This window comes from Anastrepha ludens, chromosome X (assembly GCF_028408465.1).
Source record: "Anastrepha ludens isolate Willacy chromosome X, idAnaLude1.1, whole genome shotgun sequence".
NCBI lineage: Eukaryota > Metazoa > Arthropoda > Insecta > Diptera > Tephritidae > Anastrepha > Anastrepha ludens.
The window spans coordinates 54,043,978-54,056,806 of NC_071503.1; the positions used below are offsets into that span (position 1 = coordinate 54,043,978).

A 12,829-nucleotide genomic window follows, 5' to 3' on the forward strand; every position below is an offset into this window, starting at 1 on the left:
GGCATAGTCCCGACTGCGCAGCTATAAAACGACGCTTTTTCAACTTCTCTGCTTGTACGGGCGGACGTTCAAATTTGAATACGCATACATACAGACACTAGTTGATTGACGTGCGAGCGACGATTTCAATTGAATTAGCAAGACGAGGTAGTGGCGAGTAAAGAAGAGACAACGAAATAGAGGCGAATAAAGTACAGTGGAGCCTGAATAAAAGGACGGTGAAATATATTATTTTAAGAATAGTGGGTTTCTACTAAAATTTTATTTTTCACCATGATCAAGTTAAACACTCTAAGGGTCGTACAACTGAACACGTTATTAAGGGCAAATGATTTACCAACCACAGGCGCTAAAGCAATTAAAATTGAAAAGTTGCAAGAAGTTTTGGGTACCGATGAGGTAGATCCGATGGAGCTTGAAGACGATAGTGCGGTGTCCTCAAACGACTTACGCACGCAATTGAATAGTTTGAAAGAGGCAATGGCAGGGCTAACATTAGCTATTGGCACCATGAATCGTAACCCAGAGGTCATACCACGTAATGAAGCAAATCAGCAAACGATAAACAACAATGATGGTAGGCCAAGCTCAAGTGTTGCGAGCTGGGAGTCTGCGGAGGAGTTACGAACGCCATCAGGTCCAACCATGAGAATTCAGGATATGATAGGGGTAATGCCTGAATTCGACCCAATAAAAGGAACTACGACCTCAAGGCAATTTATAAGTCGAACTCAACAATTACAACAATGCTATGGTTGGAGGGAAGAGATGATTTTGATTGCAGTCCAGCACAAAATGAAAGGTATGGCCAAGCAGTGGCTGGATGCACAAAATGTTTTTAGTTCTTGGTCACAATTTGTGCACGCATTTGAAACAGACTTTCCGTCAACACAGAATGCGGCTGAAACTCATAAGACTCTTATGAAACGCAAACGTAAACCCAACGAAAACTATTTGGAGTATTATTATGCCATGTTAACGATAGGTCGACAAGGTGGGGTGGACGATGTATCCATCAACATGCATATTATCGGTGGGCTGAACGATAGTATTTTAACAAAAACTTTGGCAACGATGAATTTTGCGACGTGTAGCCAATTGTTGGTGGCACTCAAAAATTTAACGACAGTCAGCAATGTATCGGTGAGTCCAGCGACGGAAACTCAGCAAACACTAAGAGCCGAAGAGAAGCCAAAACCGAATCTGACACAGATAAAATGTTTCAACTGCAATGATTATGGTCACATTGCAGCCAAGTGCCAACGACCACAGCGAAAACCAAGGTGTACCATATGCAAGAAGACGGATCATGAAGCCAAGAATTGTAACAAAAAGACTTCAGTTGCGAAGATTGGTGACGAAACCGACCGAGACGGAGCACCTCCAATTACGAAAATTGTGGAGCTTAACGGAAGGCAACTCAACGCTTTCATTGACACTGGTAGCGTATGCTCATTAATACGCGCATCGGCAGTAGGTGATATTCAGACGACAGGAACTCGGAGATGCTTCACGGGGCTTGGAGGATCCAAGGTGCAGGTCGCGAAACAGATCAACGTACAGATTACGGTGGACAACGTTCCACGAGAAGCCATATTGTATATGGTTGCGGATGAGATGCTACCTTACGATGTTTTATTAGGTCGCGATGTATTACAGCATGACGGGTATCACATGGTGATTGGCAATGGGGTACTACGCCTGGAGGAAGACAGACCGACGGAATTTAATATATCTAGCTGCCTGTCGGAAGAAGATAAGAACAAGACAGAAAATCTTTTGTTAACGTTTAAGCAATGTTTTGCAGAAAGCATTAGCCAAATTGGTAGGTGCAAGAACGCACAAATGACCATAAGTGTAACGACATCAGAGCCGATCTTAGGTAAACGGTACCAGGTTCCGTTTTCACAACGCCCGATTTTATCGGAAATTTTAAAGGAACTGTTGGACAACGATATCATTCGTCCGAGTGATTCTCCACACGCTGCGTCTGTGCTCTTGGTTAAGAAGTCCAATGGGGAGAGTAGAATGTGTATTGACTTCCGAGCATTGAACGAAGTCACGGTTAAGAAAAACTATGTTATGCCAATCGTGGAGGAACAGCTTTCACGTCTAGCTGGCAATAAATATTTTACGACACTGGACATGACTTCCGGCTATTATCAAGTTCCTATGAACGAAGAATCGAAGAAATATACTGCATTTTTAACGCATGAAGGACTATTTGAACACAACGTTATGCCTTTTGGTCTGGTGAACGCTCCAATGGTCTTCCAGGAGATTGTTGTAAATTTGATAAAAACGCTTAAGCATCGGGACAAAGTGGTAAGCTACGTGGATGAGGTCATCATAGCCACGAAGTCCGTTGACGAAGGTATCGATGTACTTAAAGAATTTTTAAAAGCGGTGAACGCAGCGGGTCTTACGCTTAGACCTTCGAAGAGTACATTTCTGGCTGAGCAAGTACAGTCTCTAGGTCATGACATCAACTCCGACGGCATACGTCCGGGAGAAAACAAAACGAAAGTGATTGAAGGGTTTCCAAAACCAACAACTATCAAAGCAGTACGACAATTTCTGGGAGTAACTGGCTATTTCCGAAAATTTGTCAAAGAATATAGCATTATAGCACGTCCACTGACGATCTTGTTGAAAAAGGATGCAAATTTTATCTGGAATGTTGAACAGAACGACGCATTTGAGAAATTGAAATCGATTATCACAACTAAGCCAGTACTAACGATATACAACGCGATGAAACCACACGAAGTGCATACGGATGCGAGTAGTCTAGGATTATCTGGTATATTGTTGCAAAACGATTGTGGAAACGAATGGAACCCTGTGTTTTATTTTAGCAGGCAATGCAATGATGCCGAAAGTAACTATGCCAGTCACGAACTAGAAGTTCTAGCAATCGTAGAAACGTTGCAACGTTTTCGTATGTATTTGCTGGGGCATAACTTTAAAGTAATCACCGACTGTAACGCTATTGCGGCAACAAAAGCAACAACGCCATTGTTACCTCGGATCGCAAGGTGGTGGCTCAAACTTCAAGAGTTCGATTTCACGTGCATTCATCGCGCAGGAACGAAGAATACGTTAGCAGATGGGTTAAGTAGATGGCCGACACTTCCTCCAATGGAACCGACAACGATTGCTGATTCGATATACCGAGTGGTCGAGATTGACAACGACTGGATATCAGCAATGCAACGCCAAGACGACGTGCTTAAAGACATCATCGCTGTTCTAAATGGGAAGTCAGCACCGAACGGGCATCAACTTAAAGATGACTATGAATTGCTAGGGCAACGATTATATCGTAGAGTCGACGGCAACAAGCGACTAGCGGTACCACGAGGAGTGAGGTGGCGTCTAGTGAGATCGTTCCACGATGAAGCCGGTCATTTTGGACTGGACAAGACATATGAGCGAGTATCGAAAGAATTTTGGTTCCCACGCATGCGACGATATATTAAATCCTACATCGCGTCATGCCCCGAATGTTGTATCAATAAAGTGATAGGGGGTAAGAGGGAAGCACAGTTACACATCAGCGATGTTGTGCCGATACCCTTCAGATGCGTGCATTTAGACCATCTAGGGCCATTCGTGCGCAGCAAAAGGGGCAACTTTTACGTATTAGTAATTGTATGCGCTTTTACCAAATATGTAATATTACGAGCCGTACGCAACACAAAGACGACGCCAGTACTTACAACCCTACGAGAATATATTACGGTATATGGAAGCCCAAGGCAAATTATTTCCGACAGGGGCACGGCTTTCACGTCGAAGGAATTCCGGAACTTCGTTCAACAATACGACATACGGCATGTCCAAGTAGCAGTTCGTACGCCCGAGCCAATGGCCAAGCTGAGCGGGTCAATAAGACGATTCTAACCTCACTCAAGTGTATGATCAGAAACGATAAAGACTGGGACCAGGCACTACCGCAACTTCAATGGTGTCTTAACTCACAAAGCAACGCAACAACTAGGCAGAGTCCGAATAGTCTAGTTTTTAACTTCAGGCTACGAGACGTAACAGCAAATCGATTAATTCAAGCTGTGCAAGATTACCAGGATGACAACGAGAGTGAACGCGAAGACGTCCAACTCGAAATCGTGGCCGAACGGATCAATTCAGAAAAAACGAAATGGAAACAGAGGTTCGACGCAAAGCATCGATTCCCCAGGCAGTACAATGAAGGAGATCTGGTGGTGATTGACCATATACCCCCAGCCTCTGGTACCTCGCGCAAACTCGAACCAGCATACAAAGGACCATATGTTGTGACAAAGGTCTTACCAAACGATCGCTATGTGGCCGAGGACCTCCCAGATATACCCAAACACCGAAAGCGCTATGCAGGCATATTCACGAACGACAACATGAAACCGTGGATAGACAGCAGTATCGTTGATGATGACTATGAATCAATTGACGAAGATGTTAACGACGAATCGCTCAGGGGAGACGATCAATCAGGATTGGCCGAGCTGTCAACGATAGATGGCAAGCCTAGGTAATGTGCAACCGATGGAGAAACACCGAACAGGAGAGACAGATGAGCGACGGAGTTAGTTCGTATCGAGTGGCCGAACGACACGGATGTGTCAATTGAAATTCATTCTTTTCTTTTAGTTTTCATTATTGAATTACATAAATATCTGAGGAATTATATATTTTTAAAGTAGACGGTGGTTTTATTTAACTCGATACGTAACATAACCAATGTGGGTTCAAAATGGCGTTGGCAAATAAAAACCCTGTCAGTGCTTGACACTTGCACGTTGCAAGCCAAGGCCCAATTCTTACGGGTCTCTTCGTCCCTAGGAAACGCAAAAAGTATAGCTTTATCCTTAGGCACGCAGCTCTCGATACAGCAGCTCCTTTTTTTCTTTTTTTCGGTCCACTTGTTCGGTGGAAAATCATCATAGCCTAATTAAAATTTTTATTTTAATTTTTACAAAATTTAAATTGAGGTATATTCGTATAATCATATACATCTCAACCAAGTTTCATTAAATAAATCATTATACTTGGCCTAAAATTGCCCATACGGCATTATCCTAAACCCGATCTTTTAAATTCAAAAGTTTTTTTATAAATATGTAAATAAAATAATGAGGAAGTGCGCATTCTAAATAAATAAATCCCTTCTCTGCTTTCTATTTCATGCATGCATGCATGGATGTGTATATTAAGCTTTTCAATAGGCACGAAGTATTGAAAACGACATCCAAGCATACGATTATCAGTTTATGTATGTACAGTGAACCAAAAAGAAACTGGGGCACTAATATTCAAAAAAATATTCACAGATTTATAAGAAATAATAATATTGACGGTAACTCCGTTTATTTTTTCTTCACTGTACATACATATATGGAGACATAATAATAAATTTATTTACTTACCCAAGTTTAAAGTTGGAACCGCTCCATTCTTAAGATATTTTGGTCCCACGGCATCCTCCTCAAAATGTTTAATGCATACAAATGAATTATGCATTGGTATTTGCATTGAGGGTGAGATCCTCAAATTCTCCTTCCACAAATTTAATAATTCCCGATTTTTTGGAAATGCAAATGAACGGCGGCCGCCGTAGCCGAATGGGTTGGTGCGTGATTACCATTCAGAATTCACAGAGAGGTCGTTGGTTCGAATCTCGGTGAAAGCAAAATTAATAAAAACATTTTTTTAATAGCGGTCGCCCCTCGGCAGGCAATGGCAAACCTCCGAGTGTATTTCTGCCATGAAAAAGCTCCTCATAAAAATATCTGCCGTTCGGAGTCGGCTTGAAACTGTAGGTCCCTCCATTTGTGGAACAACATCAAGACGCACACCACAAATAGGAGGAGGAGCTCGGCCAAACACCTTACATAAGTGTACGCGCCAATTATTTATTTTTTTTAATTTTTAAATGAACAAATGTTTTGTTCACTAGTACACTCCCGAAAACGACATTTTGAAGCTTTAGGCATTTTTTTCTTTTATTAATTACAATACTTATTAACAATTTCAACATGTTTGCTTCACCGCGCACGTGCACTTACAATTGCTTTTCTTTTCGAATTAAAATTCAAACCAAAGTTCAATTGGTTACAAGCAATCATAAGAGCTTTTCAATATTTGGCGCAATTTTCATAAATGTACATATATACATTTATCCAATCAAAATCAAATCTAATGCAATCATACATTTTTTCCAATATTTTGCGCAATGTTCATATAATATATGTATATAATCATGCATACATAAAATTTCGCGCAATTTTCATAACCTAATTACATACATATGTCCTATGCTAATATATGTATATAAACATGCATTTCTTTTCGAATTAGAATTCATTTCATTTATCCAATCAAAATCAAATCAAATGCAATCATACATTTTTTCCAATATTTGGCGCAATTTTCATATAATATATGTATATAAACATGCATACATAAAATTTCGTAAAATTTTCATAGAAAAACCAAAAAGAACAAATCTGTAAACATGCATACAAATCATATGGACATATCAAATCTGTTCTGTACGCAAGCAAATGTAAGCTGAAGTAAACTACATTTTTTCACACTTGCGTATCACTCTCTCCCTCTCATTTTTCTCCGGCAGCCATATTAATTAATTTCCTACTGTTAACTTGTGCTGATTTCATTTTCTTACTCATATTTTGTTAGAGCCCATGAATTTCTAGAGCTCTATGAATTTACGTTCTCTGATATTACTACAACTGTAGTGCGATTCACTAACTCTTATCGATTCGACAATTGTTTGTTTTGTCGACAGTATATGACGATTGCACTGTCGATTATGCTATTCACCAACTTATGTTAACTAACACTGAACAGCTGTTTTCTTCTATTTATTCAAACTGATAGAGAGTGACATCTTTGTCAAATTAAATAAATTAAATGTCAAAATGAGCGACTAACACAAAGAAACATACTAGCCAAGCTGTTAGATTCAATTTGAAGTGTTTTTAACCAATTATACCTATTTGCATAAAGTAAGTACAATAAAATAACTGTTTATTTAAATTTATTGTTTTATTAATACTTTTTGTATATTGCTTTAGGACGACATCGACAGCTACTAAAAGAAGCCGTGCCACACCCGAGCAGCTAAATCGTATGCTTGACTACCTAATGGAAGTCCCGGGTCTAGCAGGATCTAGGTTCCACAGCCTCCATGGTAAGTTCGAATGCGACAAAAAGTGGAGCGAGCTAGCAACAAAGTTAAATAGTCTGGGTGGAGCAGTGAAGACAGTCAATCAATGGCACACGGTAAGAAAATATTGTGTTATTACTTAAAAGTAGAGAGATGTTAATCATTTCCCTAAAAAGGTATGGCGGGACTTAAAAAGCCGCACCAGCATCAAAGCATGAAATCGGCGAAGGCAACAACTGGAAACTGGAAACAGGCCTATCAGTGAGGAGCCCCTAACGGAATTCGAGAGGCGGGTGTCTGCTCTTATAGGGGAAGAATATATGAATGGGCACGATTCAACAGCTGAAAATATTCCACCAAAGGAGGTAAATTGCATGAAGTGTATGTTTTAAAGTGTAACTTACTGTTGTTTTTTTTTTGTTTTGTTTTAAACTGTAACTTTTAGGTAATCCAAATGGGTATCGAAGTGGAAGATGAAAGCATGATTTCGGAAGCCAAGTCGCCTTTACGGACGCCACTTGCAGAAAATATCACGCTGAGGTCAGGTAATTCGCACATCTCAGACGGGAGAACACCACGGGCGAGCTTGAAAAGAAAGAAATTTTTGGAAATAACAGAAAAACAGGCAGATGCACTAAAGGTTATTTCTTTAGAACTTAATGTAAAATAATTGTATTATATTTGTCCATTGGTGATTGTTTTTTAATAGATGCTAGCCCAGTCGATTGTAGAAACCGTAGAAGTCGCGAAACAACAAGCAGATGCTTTAAAGGTAATTTATTTTCAACACATAACAGTGGCATTTTATTAATTGTTCTTGCTATTTTTTAATAGATCTTAGCCGAAAACAGCTCTGCAAGTGCCCAGGCGAATAAAATGATGGCGGAGGCAATAGCCGTATTGGGGAATGGTTTAAGCGCTACCGCGGAAGCATTCAACAATCTAACGATTCCGCACTTCCTGATTACCTTTTTATGTGCATATATACCAAGTGTTTATTTTAGTACCTGAAGTTACTTTTTATTTGAATTACATTAGTAAACAAGCTATGCTAATGTTAAGTAACATTAATTAAATGAATTACAATGTATTGTTTTCGTTTTTATAAATATACTGACCTTTGAATTTATACACCATGTGTACATACGCTTATGCATACCTATATTCATAAATATAATTATGTACCTGTAACCTAAAAATGTATGTAAACTGAAGTTAAAGACTGAATTGTTGTTATTGAATCTGCATTTAATTTTGTTCAGTAAAAGGTTTTAACAATAAATATGAAAATGTTTTAACTTTTTATACCCGAGTGTTCACATAGATATGTATGCGGAATGATTATAAGTGAAAATAGTCTGCCCTGTCACACAATCCATCGTAGCAAATCTCCGAATGTAAATGTCCGCTCCGAATCGGAGCAATTTTTTATCATGCAACCCATGTGAATTCGAAAAAGTTGTTGCCATACGCATATTTTAAATTTTGATTTTTCGAAATCAAATGTTTTGCAATAAATTGAAATTTATAATAAATTTAATTAGACTGAAATATATATTGGAAAAACAAAGCTTTTAAGAGTTATGGGTTCTTCGTTGATATTTTCTATAATGTTGGTGGAGGCGGAAGTTGAAAGAAGTATCTAGATCGAATATGAAAATTCAACGAAAAATATTAAGGGACGCAAGCAATCCGCTCGATGTCGAGGAAACAATGTAAGTATAGGAATAACTTCATAACTTCATAGGTTAACTTTATTTTATGAAACAGGTTTACTAAATATTAGATAATAAGTGTCCTAGATGGAAATGCACGCTCAATGAGGTCGTGCTCCATCTCTTCGTCCCAGCGTTTGTCTTCCGTATTACTTTTTTTTGCGTAGGGTGGGTACCAGCATGGAGTGGGAAAGGACTTTGACATTCCCATGGCTCTATCCACATTTTGTGGCGTATTAAAAGACGTGTTACACACTCTTCAATGTCACCTATGCCCTCAGTGGGTGAATCTTGATTTAAGCAACGAAGAAAAAAGACAAGCAAAGATGGACTTTTATCAAAAATATGGATTTCCTGGTGCGATTTTATGTGTAGACGGAACACACATTAAAATTGTTGCGCCAGCTAAGGACAAATTCCTGTATTTTAGTCGTAAAGGGTACTATAGCATCAATGCTATGAGTGTAAGTCTTGCAAAAACTGATATTTCAAATATCTTTATAATTTTTTATTTATTGCAGATATGCAATAATAAAATGAGAATTCCTTACGTGAATGCGCAGTATCCTGGCAGCAACCACGATGGTCATATTTGGAACGTAAGCAGCGCGCGAAATTTTTTTGAAAATAAATACCTAAACGGCGAACGAAACACTTGGCTTTTGGGTATGTGCATAAACATATGATTACAATTTCTTAGTTTCTACGAAAAACAGTCTACGACGGATTCTATGATAGGGCTGAGTATTTAAGTAAAAAAATTATGCGCTTTACTGTTGAGGATCGTGCATCTTGATTTACAAAAATGTTGTTTGTTCTGGGCTCTGTGAATTCATTTTCGGTCTGGTATATTCCTTCTCTTAAACGAATATTATGTATATTAAAACTGAGCACGCGTTAACTACTTGTCCAGTAAATCCTGGATCATACAAGAGAGTCCTTTGTTGAGAAAAGCACCGCCACGTTGCCTTAAGAACGCCAAAAAGTCTCTGGGTTACGAGCTTTGCACAGTGCCTCATTATACAAGAATTTCGGACTACCTTCCGGTTGATTTATTAGAGGAGTCATCAGCCAAGGCTCCAAAGGGTACCCGGAATCACCTGCAGAGAATTTTTGACTTTTAATTCCCTTATTTTTATTTAAATATATTTATTAATAGATTAAAAAGCCTACCAATCAAAAACATGTTATGGTTTCCAATTTCAAAATTCCGTTGCATAACCCTTCGCACCGCAGAGGAACTCCAAATATGTGAATCGTGCCGTGCTCCCGGAAATTTGGCATTTACGTTTAAAATTTTAAGAGTAGGATCACATATCTGTAAAACATTAAAAGGGTATCTTGATTCTTGAATACTTTACAAATTATGTTGTTACCATTTGTACATTAAGCGAATGGTAGCCGTGGTGGTTAACATATGCTTCTTCATCACGTTTCGGGGCCAAAATTGACACGTGCGTGCAATCGATAGCTCCAATGGTACCTCCCACGAACGGGGAGGTTGCTGAAGCAAAAATTTCTTTTGCCGCTTGCCGCTCCACTTGGGTCATGGGAAATTTCACCTTTGCGTTAAACATGGAGCGGTTGATTGCAGCTGTTACTCAATGAATGCTACGGCTAACGGACGACTAGATCATAGATATCCCCCATTGCTCACCTACGGGTCGTTGATAACACCCGGTTGCAAAAAATCGCGGTGCAGCTAGAACCTAGCTGTATAAAGGCAGAATTTAGAACTGAATTAGCTTGAATGTTACCAAATTTACCTGTTTTTCAGTCGAAATCGCTGTTATTCTGGAACCTCTAAGATGGCTGTCAAGCTGCGAAACTTCGTCCTCAGTCAAGTGTGGAGTTAAACGGAATAACTTCTGGCTCGATCAACTATTTGTGGGCTCACTTCCTCCTCTCCACGCGATAAATCATAAGCCAAATACTCAAAGGACATATTCGCGCTTTTTTAATAAGTTTTTGATCATATAATAACTAACCCATGGTCTCGTTTCAAAACTTGGCAGCGTTCACACATTATGGGATTTTGAACAGCTGATAGGCGAAATGGCGGGCTGCCAGAGAAATGGAAAAATTACGCAATTAAATATTTGTAATTATGTGTCTTAAAATTAATTCAATTGAAACGTAATAATTTAAATTGAAGAGAGTTTTAGAATTTTCTTATATCCTTTTCGACTTCTACTTTTAATTAGTCTTATGTACATAATGTAATTTTATTGAAAACTGTGTGTTGGCTTATGTAAATTTGTATATACGTAAATATTCTATGGTTGAAAAGCGTAGGTAAGGGAATTGAAGTTTGAGATATTTTACAAAGATTAAAAGTAATCTGCTTTAATTTATTCTGTTTGTTATTTGAGAGTTTTTTTTTTGTTACCCACTTTCTGTGTTATATTAAAAAATAGCAATATGGCATGTATTTAGTTATAACTTATGTTTTTCGTGTTCATTACTTTATTATTATTAAATTACTTTTGTATTTCAGTTTTAAATAATTTCATTTAAATATAAGTTTTAAATTTTTTGCTTACTTATGTACATATTTCATACGGATTGTGCTTATTTTTAGTATATGTAGGTGTATACGAGAGATTGAAGGCTATTGGGCAACTGCACACTAAATACTAACCTCAATCGTGGTGTGGAAACCAAAAATTCCCAATTAAAAAAAAAAAAATTACCCAATTCATGTTTCTACCTATGTGGCAATATTATAAAAAATGCACATTTTTCAGCGCTCTCACGAGAAAAAGAGTTTCACATCTAGTCATCTATGAAGCATAATAAGTTAAAAAAAAGAGGTTGTCAGTAAAGTCAGTTTACTGACGTAGTTTAACGTGACAACGTCATAAGAAAATATGTACTAATGGAATGGTTGCATTTTTCAAAAGAAAATTTTAATTTTATTTGTTTCATATATACTTTTTATGGATATGGAATTGATCAAGTTACATTTACACAAACGTGAAAAGTTACGAAACAATTATCAAATTCATGAAAGATATGTTCAATTTCGATTGTGCATCATACGTTAATAAGTCAACAATACTAAGAGGCACCATCATCGATTTGACTTTTTCAATACATATTACACTCCCTTTCATTTCCTACTTTTCCTATCATCATCCTATTCTCAACAGAGAAATGGTTCATTACCATGCACAGGGGAAGAAGGCATATGCAAATACAAATATGTGAATTAATATACCTATGCGTATATACGTACATATATATGCTCACTCAAGGAGGAGAGAGCCAGATGTCGAGCGTTGCGGAACGCGGGGGCCGATTGTGCGTCTTTGTCGTTCGTTACGCGCTCTCGCTTGCAGTTCAAGCAAGGTAACGACGCATGAGCCAGATAACGTCGCATGAGCAAGATAACGACGCATGAGCAAGATAACGACGAATGAGCAAGATAACGACGCATTTTTTGGTGCGTGCAGCCGGCTACATCGAATTATAAGACGTTATCACGTCAAAAAAGCTGTATTATTAAAAAAAAGAATGTTAAAAAAGGTCAGTCTGAGAACATTTTAGAGTTAATGAAACTTTGTTGGTTCTTATAAAATTTGATATTTTGAAAGTGAAAACTTTATTTTTTGCTTCTTTCAAGATTATGCGAGAATATTAAATCTTCTTCTCTCAACTTTTCCTAACATTGAAAACCTTTTTACACATTCAAAGAAGCGTTGGAATTTACTGACTGCGAATTAAAACCATGGAGGTGTAATCGTTTCTTTCGGTTCCCGATCCTTAGTGGGACATAGGGCATCAAAAGGTGTATTCATAGAAAAAATAAGCGACAAAATACCAGAATATACTGGAGAAATCATAACGACAATTTTACAAAAAGAGTACCTTATCTTGTTACAAAACCTCAAATATAGCAAAATAGTCGTTCTGTTAACAAAAA

At 38.1% G+C, this 12,829-nt stretch overlaps 2 protein-coding genes across 2 annotated transcripts; one reads left to right on the top strand and one right to left on the bottom strand.

The window, feature by feature from the left end:
- Positions 1-273: 273 nt before the first annotated feature.
- LOC128870077 (uncharacterized) lies at positions 274-4,535 on the top strand. Its single transcript, XM_054112676.1, has 2 exons — positions 274-3,532; positions 3,706-4,535. The coding sequence occupies exons 1-2, from the start codon at positions 274-276 to the stop codon at positions 4,533-4,535; spliced, it is 4,089 nt and encodes a 1,362-aa protein (XP_053968651.1).
- Positions 4,536-8,456: 3,921 nt separating this feature from the next.
- Positions 8,457-10,954, bottom strand: LOC128869406 (putative nuclease HARBI1). Its single transcript, XM_054111957.1, has 4 exons — positions 10,671-10,954; positions 10,281-10,617; positions 10,078-10,222; positions 8,457-10,004 (listed from the first exon to the last, which is right to left on the bottom strand). Exons 2-4 carry the CDS (start codon positions 10,479-10,481, stop codon positions 9,874-9,876), a joined length of 477 nt encoding a protein of 158 aa, XP_053967932.1. The 5' UTR covers positions 10,482-10,617; positions 10,671-10,954; the 3' UTR covers positions 8,457-9,873.
- Between the last annotated feature and the right edge of the window lie 1,875 nt (positions 10,955-12,829).

What these genes read in the sequence shown, in the direction of transcription:
- LOC128870077 (XM_054112676.1), top strand. Translation starts at nt 274, where the DNA reads ATGATCAAGTTAAACACTCTAAGGGTCGTACAACTGAACACGTTATTA. An exon ending in TATCAATAAAGTGATAGGGG is followed by an intron (nt 3,533 to 3,705) that starts GTAAGAGGGAAG and finishes CGCAACACAAAG; the next exon opens with ACGACGCCAGTACTTACAAC.
- LOC128869406 (XM_054111957.1), bottom strand. Translation starts at nt 10,481, where the DNA reads ATGTTTAACGCAAAGGTGAAATTTCCCATGACCCAAGTGGAGCGGCAA. An exon ending in ATTCGCTTAATGTACAAATG is followed by an intron (nt 10,223 to 10,280) that starts GTAACAACATAA and finishes AATGTTTTACAG; the next exon opens with ATATGTGATCCTACTCTTAA. An exon ending in CCATAACATGTTTTTGATTG is followed by an intron (nt 10,005 to 10,077) that starts GTAGGCTTTTTA and finishes AATTCTCTGCAG; the next exon opens with GTGATTCCGGGTACCCTTTG.